Here is a 15,587-nt window from a genome sequence, read left to right on the forward strand (position 1 = left end):
CTACACCGAGCAAAATTATAGCTATGATATTTTGAGCAACTATTCCTTGGGAAATTCTGCAGTATAAATATGAAAACAGTGTAAAATCTTCTGTGGATACAGGTTATGATAAGATGTAAACAATTATTTTCTTAACAATGCCACAACAACATATAAAATAAAAAAATAATTTAACTTCAATGTATGATTCTATTTTGTATGTTTAAATCACAGGTAAACTGTTTCAGCATCATTGAGTGCAAAAATCAATTTGGAAAGTAATGAAAATTAGTACACTGAGCCAGGATTTTACTGTAATTCTGCAGTATATGTAAAATGTTCAGCAAATCTTTTTTTAATCAGAGAATCGTCAAGATATTTGGAACGTGCAATAATCCACATAGTCAGATGAAACATTGTCAAGTCATAAACTAAGTCATCAAGTCAAATACCTCTTAATTAGTTGCCTGTTACCTTGGTTACGCCTAGCAATCGGTTGCTAGCGACTTATCAAGCTTATTGTAATCTATATCACAGTTCTTAATTTGCAGTCTTTGATGTTGATTTGGTTTGGCCAGCAAGCGGATAAAGCTGTGAACAAATTTGTATGACATCATCAACGACAACATCATACTGATGTTGATAGATCTAACCATTAACAATTTCCTGATTATCTTTTCAGCCTGCCCTTGGTGCTTAACTTGACTTGATAAACTTGGCAAGGACCCAAATGCTACAGTTAACCCCTTGTCCAGTATTAATAGTACAACACCATGTGATCTGGGTTTTGTTTCATGACATGCAGTAAAGTAACACTAGCTGAGTAGTAATCAGGGCTTGGTGTTTCACAATCCAGTACATGGTTCTGTTAGAAACTAGATGCCAAATTATAACAATACAAACATGGACACTTTGTAATGTCAGGTGTAAACATATTAAATATTGATATATTCCTGGAACGAAATTTACTAGCACATATACTGAAACACCTACTAGCAGGTATTGACCAAATACTGCAGTGACATAATACCTATCAGCTGGTATTGACCAAATATTGCAGGGACATAAATACCTATCAGCTGGTATTGACCAAATACTGCAGACCGGAGACAGCAGTGAGCAAGGGTTCAAAATTTTAAGAAAGTAACTTGTCCTGACTAATTTTCCATTTGCGCTGATTTTTATGCTAAAATCATGTCACTGATGTAAATATGAAAGAATAAGTCAACATGATGTTAAAGGTCACATACAACCAAAAAATCAAACGTAATTAAAACACAATTATCACTTATTCCTTATTTAACATATATTGTTGATTGTGAATAAACAAATTTATAAACGTACAATCCCGATTGAAAAGTGCAATATTTTGTACATGTACTTTGGTTTTCTTCCCTCACAACGAACCACCTGGGCAACCAAACGTGGACAAAGCGGGTGTGCACTCACTGGCTGCTTATTTGCCCATACCCAGAGGGCTCATTGTGTGTATACTATGTAGACAGAATCTTTTTAACCGGCATTTCAGAAGCATGATGAGTAATAAGAAAGTAAGACTTTTTTATGTTACGAATAACATCTTCTTTTCTTGTATATGATGTGACGTCAAGCAAGAATGAAAACGGTATAAGAATCCATACCGAAACATCATATTATATACAATATAAGAAGTTGTTATCCATAAACAATGTCAATAGAGCTGTGGGTTTTTGTAAACACATGCTCTCTGCATTTCTGTTTGATCCAATCAACAAATACTGAAATGGTGCATTACTGCTTGAATGGAAACCGCTGTTCATCCAAATACAAAATTGAACATGAAACAGAGTGTGCACCAATTTCCGTCCAATCCAGTCATCCGTGAAAAATGGATGCAGTTTGTTTGCAACCTACAGATATAAGAACATGTCATGTGTACAAGTATCACACCTGCCCATGTGTGTAATTGCATAATGTGACAGAGACAAAACCCAGGTGCAGAAGTCATAAATCAATTTATTCTGTTTATGGTGTGTAGCCTGATAGGCAATAAGTTCAAACTGCATGTGCTCAATGACTGAAGTTGTGTATTGCATATTGTCATCAGCAGACATACAGGCAGACACATAGGTGTCAATAAAACAGATACTGGGTTTTGACAGTGACAGCGACAGAGAAAGATTGTCACAATCAACATGTTTCTGTTACCATAGACGTACTAACACATTTCAGTTTTCAAGCTGAGCAAGTTTTAGCAATGAAATTAGTATGTCTAATGCTACACTTTCTTGAAAACTTGCTTTGCAAATATGCAGGCATGGGACCAGTGTATATTTATTACTACAGACCCAAGATGCTTGTACTCACAAGACACATCTCTTCTTCAACTTCCAACCATAGCAATAATCCTTGCACGCATCACTTGCTGTGCTTACTATGAGTCGACTTCCCAGTTTAAGCTGTGCGAACCTTATCACTGAGCATGTGCTATGGGCGCAGTGCAGAAAAGCTGACGAAACCACTTTTCCCCCCAATGCTGGGGGATAATTAGTGAATCGTATGAACCTGTGATAGAAATTAACACTCACCCCGGGGCCCAAGGCGATTAGAAGTTTGTCTGGGCGAATTAGAACCATGCTACTGGTCGAATTGGCATTTTTGATGATTTGTTTCTGTCAATCCATACCGACAGGTATCATAATCTGCAAAGTTGTGTTTTGCGTTGCCTGTTACCTTCAATGTTTAGTGGATTATTTTTGAGAGGTGATAAATAAATAGTAACGAAATATATCTCTACTTAATTATCATTGTGAAATTTAATGGCTATGTTTTGAACAGACATATAATGAAATCCTAGTTTATTTGCAGTTTGAAACCATAAGCAGAAATTATCTAGCAGACCACGGACAAGTAAGATACCATTACCTGATTGCCTGAAATGAAAACGGATTTTTTAACCTTATAGCAGGTATTGACTAAATATTGGAGTGATATCAAGACCTATCAGCAGGTATTGACCAAATACTGTGGTGAAAAAACTACCTACACACACTAAGTTGGTACTGACCATATATTCCGCGATATAAATCAGCAGGTACTGACCAAATATTGCAGCGACAGAAACAGATATTGGCAGATACTGACCAAATATTGCAGACAGAAATATCTACCTGCGGGTATTGTAAAATATGTTATATTTGGATTATACTTCCTTGGTAAAGTACAAATTCTAGTACTCTTTTTTGAGCTAGTCCCATTTGGGATTCAAATCAGCACCCTCAGAGTCAGGCTCCTAATCGCCAGCACACAAAGTCAGCTGAATTACCTGCTCAGCCACTACCGACCAAATATTGCAGTGACAGAAATACCTACTAGCAGGTATTGACCAAACATTGCAGTGACAGAAATACCTACTAGCAGGTATTGACCAAACATTGCAGTGACAGAAATACCTACTAGCAGGTATTGACCAAACATTGCAGTGACAGAAATACCTACTAGCAGGTATTGACCAAAACTTGCATCAAAAGAATCTGACAAGTCTCCTTTTTACTTCAAGTGGTCTGACAAAAGTTTTGTGTGAGTTCATAATAAGCTGTGCCCTTGCTCCATTCCACACAAAAGATTGTAAAATTAAAGGCAGGTTGTGTAGGCCAAACTTGTAAAATTAAACATAAACCTGAAGTGCATTACAAATTTGTTTTCAATTGGTAGTTCAAGCAAAACCAGCTGCATTGTGAAAGTTTGAAAACTTGGCTACACAGCAGGGCTATGAAAACTGTTCAGTGTCAGTGTTGCGTTAAGTTCAGCTGCTAAACACAACTAAGATACAGTAATAGTATTAACAGTTACAAAGTTATTCATTATATTATTTTTAAATGTTTTTCACTGTTCAATCAGTATGCTGAGCACACACTGTTTTAGTTACTTTTATTCAAATTGTTCACCTTTACCTTTACTACAAGTTAAAAGAAATAAGTGAACTAATACTACTGACTATTAAGTTCTGCATGACTAACATTAGTAACAAGTCACAACAATCTGACACGGCCAACAATATTTTCTCACTGGTCTATGAAACTGAGAACAGGTGGCTGTGGCCTTATAGAAAGGCAGAATGACTGCTTTGTTTTCTGGCGAGGAAAAGTTTTAACCACTCAACCATCCCTCTCTCTAATGATGCAAGGGGCTGTTTTCACCAAAATGTCACCTACCCTTCGTGGAAAGTTGACTTGAGTCCGATTAGCTTGCTCATGCCAATTGTAAACATTCACTATTTAAGTATGCATACAGACATGATGACTATTCTTTCACTTGTATAATAACCTCTTTACCACCTGTGGGCAGCATTCTTCAGACATACAGTCCCCTTTGCTGAGTTGGTTTCAGCAATATTACGGCAATATCATGGCAGGGGACACCAGAAATGGGCTGCATACACTGCACTAGACTAACAACTAGTCTCTGAAATGAACATATTTTACTGAAAAAACGTTCATGGTGAAAAAAAAATAATATAATGAAATGGAACCCTGAGACTTTCTTCATTTTCAGCCTGAAGCCACATTTTCTAGATTTGCATGGGCTTTCTTTGATATTTATACTTCAGGGTCTGTACGACAGACTAACACTGCACCCATGTAGGGAATCAAACCTGGGACTACGACGTTATGAGGGAATGCTTTAACCACTAGGCTACCCCACCAACTGTTCCCTTTGGTAATTATGTACAGTTTATTTTCATCTACCTCATACAGATGTTGCTAATTATTTAATTATAGACATTTCACTGAAACTAGCAATTCACAGTCCAAGTTCAGATGACTTATGTTTACTCATATTTATCATGTTTATATGTCATTTTCAAAATTTGATGGGGCACACAGTGAAATGTAATGTTTGGAACACCCTGTTCCCACTGCTAATGTGATTCTCTTTCATCCACCTTACACAGATGTCGCTTATTATTTCAACGTTAACATTCCACTTAAACTTCTCAGTTCATAGTCAAAATTCAGATGTTAGTGTATGGCTTATTCTATATAAATCAGTTCATTTACAAAATTTCAAGCACAACTGTAACATGTTACATTTAGGAACATACTGTGTTGGAAAATCTGAGGCATATAATGAAATTATAACCCAAATATACCTTACAAGTTACATCTGACCACTTTCCTACAGACATGGGGCAATCTGATTTGACCATTCCAGTTTTGATGGCCATTTAATTTTCAAGAGTGAGTGAGTGAGGGAGTGAGTTTAGTTTTACGTCGCACTTAGCAATATTCCAGCTATATGGCGACAGTCTGTAAATAATCGAGTCTGGACTAGACAATCCAGTGATCAACAACATGAGCATCGATCTGCGCAATGGGGAACCGATGACATGTGTCAACCAAGTCAGCTAGTCTGACCACCCGACCCCGTTAGTCGCCTCTTACGACAAGCATAGTCACCTTTTATGGCAAGCATGGGTTGCTGAAGGCCTATTCTACAATGGGACTTTCACGGGTCTTAATTTTCAAGAGGCTGAAGAAATGATGTAATTATACAAAACCAAACTTCTTCCACATTCCAAGGGAAATCCCCAGGGAGTCCCTTATGTGTATAAAAATAGAATTGTTAACATGGCTAATGATCATTTACACTCAGAGTCACCATATCAACATCGAAAAAGGAAGTTGGAACCACTTAGAATGGGAAATAACACTGCCAAATCTGCAGAAATTTCTTACAGTGTGAAGAAATGTCAGAAAATACAACTCCCAAAATGGAATTTTATCATATGTATCATGCGAATTCCATGAATAAAATTCAAAATTTGATGCTTTCATGAATTAGTCCTGTCACAATCACAAGAATCGAATACGGTATTCAGGAATTTTCAAAGGTGTGTTCTTATACCTACCAGCAGGTATTGACATATTGCATTCATTAATTCCCATTTTAACCATAATGTGGTCAGTGGTCTTTGTTGTGATAAATAAAGACTGTAAACATGTTCAAACAATATATAGAATAATTACTTTGTAATACCTTCACTGATTTAATTGAATGACACATCAGCTGCTGACTTGATATTGTATTCAGTACCCAGTGTTTGTGATAGGAACATTTGCTTCTAACGGATTCATTGCAACAGTGATATTAAGCCAGTTGGAATGTCATCTTTACTGTGATTAGTGTCCCAGATAATCCCCCAGCACATGCACATCAGTGTTCACATTAATGCCGGCCTGTTTCACGCAAACACATCTATATTTCACACACAAAAGTCTCTATCTGTGTGTTCTGTGCACAAAGCATTTTGTGTTCTGGGTAGTTACATTTCTGAATTACTTCCTTGATTTTCACAATACTGTAATGTAACATCCTTCGGTTAGACATGGTGCTGTTACCGAAACTTTAAATAACCCGGTTTGTAAACAGTGTCCTAGCCAGATGGCATGCAAAGCTCAACCAAAAATCTATTTACAATGTGCAAATGTGAAAGACTGGGGCATTTCACATTTTCAGCTTAGTCATAGAATTACCATTTTGTCTTTCATCAGAAAAACATGCTTGTTTCACACAGAAACCAGACATTTAAACACCACTTCCTTCAATCAAAATATATATATCATGGATATGTATTTGTAATCAAGAATTTGATGAATTAAAAATTATTATCAAGATCATAGTGACATTTATATTAAGGTCTGTGTAGTGGTGGTATTCTAATAAACTGAAAAGATCAAAGACTGGTTGCACTGATCAAACAACCAAGCAAATCGATCACATTTTCTCATGATTGAACACAAATGATTTTGGAACAACTGTTCTAGTCTTTGAAACACTTGATGGTGGAATATATCTTCAAAGTTGTCAGAGCCAGAAAATGTGTTCAACTGTTAGAAAACTCAATTCACTAACTGAATATTAGAAGATTTCTGACTGAATATTGTTTTTATACCCCAGGAAGTTTTTGTTCATGACATATTAGTCACCACTAACAAACGTCGCTCTATACAATAAATAAGTTGTCATACATAAACACAACTGTTTAGATGTCACTAGTAATTCAGTGTATATTATATTTATCTGTGACACACATGATGCAGTAGATTATTTACCTGAGCACACCAGGATTCCATCATATATGTATGGCAAGCAGTTGGCTTTTGATAATCTGAATATACGATGATACAGTCTAGTGTAAAACTGGATGATTCTCATTTAGTACTTTCTTTGTGTATGTGACCCCAGTTCATAACTACTTGTTACTGTAAATAATCCAACCTGGAACAGATAACCCCGAGATTAACAGCATGAGCATCGATCTACACACATACGATATGATGATGTGTCAACCAAATCAGCGAGTCTGGCTTCCCATTCCCATAGGTCACCTCTTGTGACAAGAATGGGTTACTTTGTCAAGTTCACTGAATGGAATAATTGTTCTTGTTGTTTGTAACTGTTATTTTTAATAAACAACATGTATTTGGACAGAGAGAGAGGCCCTTGTATATGATGATTATGAACAACAAATGCATGAAACAAATCAATTTGAATCTGCTGTTTCTCCAATTGTAATGATTTCATAAAATTTATCTTATTAGTAATTTAGACGTGTACTCCAATATCAACAGAGTCACGAATGTTGCCTTGAAATTATATGATCGCAATACAAGATGGACCACCCATTAAGATCACATTTCACTTCCTGAGGAAAAATCTGACAAACTGCCATTTCATAAGAGAACAAGAAAATGTCTCCTTGCCATGTAACAGTTTGGAAGTAAATATGTTTTCCGGAAATATCCTTCCAAGGGTGTTGTGTATGATTGATTTTTGATACAGATCACAGACATCAACAGTTGCTAACTAAATATTGATCACTTAATTGTCAGCATGATCGATAGATTATCTGAGGATGGAATGAGTGAGTTCAGCTGTAAGCCACACTCAGCAATATTCCAGCTATATGGCAGCGGTCTGTAAATAATCAAGTCTCGACCAGACAATCCAGTGATCAACAACATGAGTATCAATCTGTGCAATTTGGAACCACTGACATGTGTCAACCAAGTCAGCAAACCTGACAAATCCATTCCACTTTTCATAACAAAGATCATTAATTCTTTGTATTGACAATATTTCCTGTTCCCATGATACATCTCTTTTGCTATCCCATGTGTTGCATGCATGGAGTAATAAGGCTGAAGGGGTCGTTGTCAGGACAGGTACTGCAGGAAAGTACCACAGGTACCTCTCTGTATGCAGAAGTGTACCCTTGCCAAAGTAAAAGTCCTTTTTTTGAGGGTCCTGGGACTCATACGCGTTACTTTTTGGTCTGTTGGACTACAAAATGGGGGTCCCAGACACTTCAATATCATATTTAACACTATGTTGTAATACTGTTGTAATTCTGTTACTGTCATTGTATTGTGTATCATAATCATCACACTGTTACAGTAATCGAATTGCAAATGATACCATAACCCAGCTGGGAGCAAACTCATCATTTATAACATATGGTGGCTCAATAGAAATTCTCCCAAGATGGTATTTGGACTGTTTCCTGTGGATGCATTCACGAAATTCATTAGGTCCATTGTCAGTTTTTATGTGTATAGGATGCAGGAATTCATGTCCCATAAATTCCTGCCTTTAACTTTACCGAAGTGAAACTAATTCAAGGAGTGATTCTATTTTTCAAAAGATTCTGTTTTTCCTTGACACACAATTCTGTCACATCGCCATGATTACTTCAAAAAGTGATAGACACTCATTATTACTCTCATTTAAGCTTTAAATGATGAACGGCGGTCATAATGTCAACATTTTATGTAATTGATATCCATGTATATTGAATATAGTAAGATTACAGGAGGTTGGTACGAAGTAATGTCTACAAGATACCCACAAACATATTCGTGTTATAAGCCCCAAATATTACTGGGAATGTAGAGAATTCTTAGTATTAGCCCTCAGGCAAGATTTGAACATACGACCATCATTCCATCATTAGATTCGTAGTTCACAATCAATACGATGACATTGACAATGAATTTTCTTGTGACACACCTACTGTAAACTTTGCCTGCAGAGTTAATACTACTCTCGTTAAGAGCCATAAACAACATATTACATCATTGCCATGTATATTAGTGTCTTACCTGGCCCTGTGGTGGCTGTTTCACTCATTTCTTGTCGTTCACTACGAGCGAAATTGGTTTCAGAATGGGTAACTTCTGCAGCAGTCGCCATTTTCTTGGTCCGATCATCACAGTCAGTCCGCCCTAAATGGGCGTCACTGTTCTTAATCTTGCATCACAGACAAATGTTGAAAGATTTCAGCTACGACGACATCTACCAAGTACTTCCGATATCCCAATTAACAACAATTATGAACAATTAGCAATCAATTCGGTGCTTTTTTCCGTGTGGATCGACAGTCTTAGCAGACATGAGGCACTGCGCATGCGTTGGGGCATATGCTATTACAAACAAAACTGATTACATATGTTGGCAACGAATCCTCTGCTGGTGGTGACACATCCGATCATCCGACCTTTTAAGTGGTGTGAGCATTAGTTTTACGTTTATTAAATCATTAAATTCCAATCGAGATGTAAGGTAGTATTGAACAGTACAGAAATAGTACTTAATAGTACTGAAAACGTTTTAGGTAAATTCTGTTACCAAAAAATCCAAACATCCTTTGGGAGGGTCAACACAATATTAAATTAGAAGTCAAACAAATATATACATTATCCTATTATTTTAATCAAAATATGTCGTAATGAATATATGTGCGGAATACTAAACGACAACAATGGGACACTCTGAAGTACTGTCTGAAATCGATAAAATATTAGGCTGCTACTCTGTATCCCTAAAATTTACACAGTTGTAAACAACATACGTCGAAATAACCCACATCGGCCTAACTTGGCGTCTAGTGGGATGTTTAACAAGATATCAATAAACGTATTATACGTAAAATCGGGCAAAACTTATACGTTTAGCTGCTGAAAATAGTCCTTTAGACTTAGATGCCAAGTAGTCGCTCAGGCAGGTATGACGACGGACATTTTGTAAAGGTTTTGGCATGTAGAAGTATCATCATGCAGACGTTTTGGGTATTTCATGCCACGTGAGTCAGCGGTCCGTCGTCGCTTATCTCCTTTTACAAAAAGTCAAGGCCTAATTATGCACGTACCTATTTGTATAACGGAACAGTCCAGGAGTGGGATTATAGTGGGAGTAGAGGATTAAAACAGACTCAGTAACAACTTATTACTCAGTAAACTTCTGTTAGTGATGGGGATTGCGACAAGACCCGAGTCTTTGCAACAGGTGAGTAGCTCCAGACCCGTCAGTAGGCTGAAACATTCACCTATTGCCTTGAAATTTGGAGCTGAGTGCATATCTAGTCTGTCTCACAGTCACAGAGCCACATTATTTTGCCCACTGCCAAACCTTTTCTGCAGTGCTAAAGCCTTAAATGAAGCAAGTCTAGATTTCCTGGCTCTGAATGTCTGGTCTCCCTGGATCTCCTTTTCAATTAAAATTTGTTACTAAATTATACATATTCAGAGAGTAAGCCTTAGTCTAGTGCATATCTAGGGTCTAGATTTTTTAAAAGTTCTGTTTACGCTAAGATAGTCGTAAGTTTATGTTAAATTCTAGGCCCAGGTCTGGATCTTCAGGTCGGCCCTTCTCCCCGACCGTCAGTCAACAAATTACACTAGACTGTTCAGACTTCCAAAGACTGGAGTGTAACAAAGGCTGAATCACCCCAAGCACCCACCAGCATTCAAACGGACTTTGAGATCGTGCCGTGCTGTACCATCCGTGCTGTGCTGTACCATCCGTGCCGTGCTGTACCATCCGTGCTGTGCTGTACCATCCGTGCCGTGCTGTACCATCCGTGCCGTGCTGTACCATCCGTGCTGTGGAAAAAGAGTTTACTGTTACGGCAAGGGATGCTTCTTTCACCATTCCAGGCCATTAGGTGCAAGACTCAAGACCTCGGACTGGCCGTTCAATGCAAGACAAACCCTGCTGTCCAGACATGAATCAGAAGATCTGCTGGTCGATGTCGTCCATGACACCGGGGTTGATGTACCTAGAGCTACTACCTTCAACGACTACATTGTCTGCACGTGGGTCGACGATGACGCCAGATTCCCCATCCAACTTGGTATCATCACCTCACATTTGGGCCCCGCACCAACAACTTGGAGGAATTCCTCAGCAGACTCAACCAGACCTTGACCCATCGCCATCCAAATATCTGCAGATTCTCGGAAGTGATGAAGAAGATTGGGATTACAGACAAGGCAAAGACTGCTCAACTTGAATTTTGAGTTTTTGAGTAGCCCCACCCACAAGAAAACATGTCTGCAGGGTGACAGAGAATCGACTGATGAGACTGGAGGACAAGCTGCTCACCAGGCAGAAAACACCACTGTAATTTCTACACGATGTCGACCACCTCCTAAAGCATGTCTAATGATATTAGAACAATGGAACATTGTTATGACGTTTTAGATTGAAATCAGTGCTGACGTTGTTATAAGATACATAATACAATACCATGTAATTTTTGAAAACCATATAAAATATTGATATATTACATGTTATGATACTTACATGTCAATAAATAGTTTAACACGCACTTGTTACCTCTTGCACTTTTATTCAACTTGATCGCAAGGATACTTAAGCCTGACTAGTCCATCCTGTGCACAAACAGCTCTTTTTCTATTTTCGACAGTACTTTCATTAATTTTTGTGTCTTTGTGTCTTTGTGAGTTCTTACTGAATTTAATGATTTCGTTATTGTTGTTGTGCATGAACTGGACACCAGTCAATATTCGGGGATCGAGCGGGAGAGTGTGTGTGTGCGCACATGAGGAATTCTGTGTGTGCGTGATGTGTTGGTGTTATGTTTGCATGTGTGCTGGATCAGAGAGCAACAGATTTTGTTCTGTAAAACCGGTAAATCTACTTATGTGACCGTCGTTCTCAGAAACACGGGAAATGCATGGATAGTACACCTTAATTAACTTAACGATTCAGGCGCCTATCCTTTACTTTTTGTTTAATTATTAACGGCCCCTTTTCGAGAAGGAAATACACTGTCGTAGTAATACAACTAACAATTTTTACTCATGATTTCATGCATGCAGGATTTCCCACATGGATACAATACAATGAGTTTATCATGTTCGAGCTCTTAACCACATTGCCACCCCACAGCCCCGGCCTGAAAACAAACGCGTCTGGACACCAGCCAGTGATCAGTATCACGAGCAATGAGTGAGTGAGTGAGTGAGTGAGTGAGTTTAGTTTTACGTCGCACTTAGCAATATTCCAGCCAGAGGGCGGATGTCTGTAAATAATCGAGTCTGGACCAGACAATCCAGTGATCAACAACATGAGCATCGATCTGCGCAATTGGGAAGCGATGACATGTGTCAACCAAGTCAGCAAGTCTGACCACCCGAGTCCGTTAGTCGCCTCTTACGACAAGCATAGTCACCTTTTATGGCAAGCATGGGTTGCTGAAGGCCTATTCTTCCCCGGAACCTTCACGGGTCTTCGGGGTGACGAACCAGCAAAGTCAAGACTGACCCCTCGATATGATGCCATAAAATGCAATGCAATGAACGTCGAAATGTCGGGCAAATGTAGACAGGCGAATAATCCGCAGATAGCGATTCTTTCGGGGTTTTGTGAATATGGGACGTCCACTGATGGGTCGATCACATACCTAGTCTGTCATACTGAAACGGTTAAACAGCCGAATTATGGTTTGTCTTGTGCAACCCAATGTCCTTGCAATTAGGCTGTTGGAAGCACCCATTTGTGACATTTCTGCGACCCGTTCTCCTCACGTCGGTGTCGTCAGTCTTGGCATTGTCACGGGAGATTTTTATCAAGTGATTGTTCAGTCTTCACGACAAGCAGGTTTTATTCCCTCTGTTCGAGAAGTGCACGCGCATGAGACAACAATAAACAATTTGCGAAATTTCGCACAAAGCACGAGCATTTGGCAAATGAAACATGATGGTTACGTTCTATACACTCAGTGTTCCTCAGTACTTTTACTAGACAGAAGGCAGCTTTGAGATTGTAGCAACAATTACACCTTTGTACACTCTTTTATGACAGCAGCCAATCCCAGTATGACATAGGTCTGCCCTTACAAACCCCAATCCACCCCTGTATGACACAGCAGATCACTCCAGAATATCAACACAGCCCATCCCTATATGATAAAGCAGTCCACTGTTAAAAACACAGAAGTGTACTCTGTATGACAGTAGTTCAATCTGCCCGTTATGATTCAAGTTAGAATTGGTCTTCAGGTGCAGTATTCCAACTGCGTAGATGGATGCTCATGCTGTTGATCACTGGATTGTCTGGTCTTGAAAGGTTGCAGACTACCACCATATAACTGGAGTATTGCTGAGTGCGGCGTTAAGAAACAAACAGACAAGCAATCAATGATATATGACTTTGATGCCAACCCTCCTCTTCACCCCCGCCCCTACTCTGGCTGTCATCTACCTGCAGCTATTTTTAACCAGAACCGCCTTCTGACGTCTTTTTGTATGACGCAGCAGGGATATCGAACCACTAAAAGAAATGCAAGGTCATCGTGATAATGTTTATAGAGAACCGATTCCCGTCTCTAACGAATTGAACCCAGTTTAAGTAGCATGTATATTTATATGTGTATGTTGAACAAATGACACTAATACAATGTCCGTAGACAAATTCATCATTTCAAACATGTACAGCTGAGGCAGCACTTTTCCGGTCACGCGATAAGCTGACATGTTATTTCTGAAGTGGTCAATACTCGATCAATAATTCATCAATTTGCAAGCCAGGAATGGTGACAAGGAGCAGGAGCAGGCCGGGTCAGTGTATGAATATGTACAGGTAGTTGTTGCGCAAATAGCATACGGGCTTTATCCCGGAAGTGAGTCTCCCCACCACGTACTAAAAATAGAATTAGTATATAAAACCTCGATTTGTTTGTGATCGATCACACCAATGCAGAGATTGCGGTGCAAGATCTTAGAAATACTGACGTGAACATAGGTGTCCGAGGAAAGCGAAAGTCCATCTCTGTTGGTAGGCTCTGGGAACGTTAAAACTTGTGTATTTCCGGACAAGGAATGTAAATATTTACCTTGGGAACTAGGCCAGACCAGACCTCATTACCGTGGACACTGTTCACGACCGGTGCGAGTGAACTTTAATGCCCACATTCCAGCGGTATCCTTGGCATTAAGAAAGGCGTAAACAAATAGTGAGTGAGTTAAGTTTTACGCAGGCTTGAGTAATATTGCAGCAATATCACGACGGGGAAACATCAGAAATTGGCTTCGCACCCATGTGTGAATTATTCGAACCCGGGTCTTCAGTGTCACGTGCGAACGTGGTAACTACTGAGCTACCTACCTTTTATGCCCGCAGTCTTGACAGTCAAATAAACTATTAACAAAAAATATGGGTACTAATGTTTTGAATTTATCTTTGGTGTCGGTGTGTATTTACAGGCATATGGCGTATGTGACCGTAACATTTACCACAATTAAATGTCTCATCATGCATGTACTGCACGTGCGTCCACGTGCATGTGCACACAGATGCCAGAGTGTGGGAGAAATCGAACCCAGGTTTCGGTGTGACGAGCGAACGCATAAACCACCGCTACTCCACTGCCCTCATGTATACTTGTCGGAAGACAGATATGTAGTGTCATAGGTTCGTTGAACATACATCGTTAGACATATTTTAGTGACATAAAACATGCTGAACAACCAGACAATGTTTGACGTAAAAGACACTTTACAAGATTCAACTGTACACAACTAGCTATAGTACACCGTAAATATGTAAAATTATATATCTGTATAACATGGCAATGACACATGGTTAAGATGTCTCAAAATAATTGAATCATACAAATATGTGCCTCCAAAAACATATTTTCATAGTAGTATTATGCGTATTCTGGTCATTTTCTTTAAACAATTTGATAAATAGATCCAGAAGTTCACTGTAAAAGTCTAAATTACAATTATTTCGAAGGTATTCTCAAAATTGAATGATCTGTTTCAACATTACCACAAAATAAACAATCTGGGCTCTTATTAATGGTGTCTACTATGCTGTGAGGAGAGGCAGGAAAGGCCTGCAACGTCATTTTTTGTGGATAAAATATTTTGTACGTACAGTTCAGGAACCAAATCCTTCTTAGAGAAACGGTAACGGCGTGGTTTGTTTCCACGTAGACGGTTTTGTTGCCGTTCCAAATATCTGGAAAACAGATGAATTCGTCCATTTTCATCTTCATAAAACCTTGACGTAATGCTTCGCGCTGTGTCTTGCGAGGGTATTGTGTCCTGTATACTTTTTTCTCCTTGCAACATTTTACAACTATCTTAAAAATAATTTTTCTTTTGTTTTGCTTAACTCTAGAACTTTGTGAAACAGTCATCTTTGATTATGTTCAGTTTTACAAACCATATGAAGTCGTTTAGTGTGTGCGAAATAGCTTGCCCGGGGCCAATGAAAAGGTGAAAATGCAATCGTGCCAGTGAATATCCACGGAC

General features: G+C 38.8%; 1 protein-coding gene across 10 annotated transcripts in view; it reads right to left on the reverse strand.

The window, feature by feature from the left end:
• Positions 1 to 15,587, reverse strand: part of LOC137259760 (phosphatidylinositol 4-phosphate 5-kinase type-1 alpha-like) — a 367,781-nt gene that overhangs the window by 55,576 nt on the left and 296,618 nt on the right. For 9 of the 10 annotated variants that reach the window (XM_067797373.1, XM_067797371.1, XM_067797372.1 and 6 more), the window contains exon 1: positions 9,123 to 9,449. The exons of the other annotated variant lie outside the window; for it this stretch is intronic. In XM_067797373.1, coding sequence (XP_067653474.1) covers positions 9,123 to 9,213 — 91 coding nt within the window. In that variant the 5' untranslated portion in view covers positions 9,214 to 9,449. Of the gene's footprint in view, positions 1 to 9,122; positions 9,450 to 15,587 lie in introns of those variants that run through there. 10 annotated transcript variants of the gene reach the window in all.

Source organism: Haliotis asinina, chromosome 13, assembly GCF_037392515.1.
Source record: "Haliotis asinina isolate JCU_RB_2024 chromosome 13, JCU_Hal_asi_v2, whole genome shotgun sequence".
NCBI lineage: Eukaryota > Metazoa > Mollusca > Gastropoda > Lepetellida > Haliotidae > Haliotis > Haliotis asinina.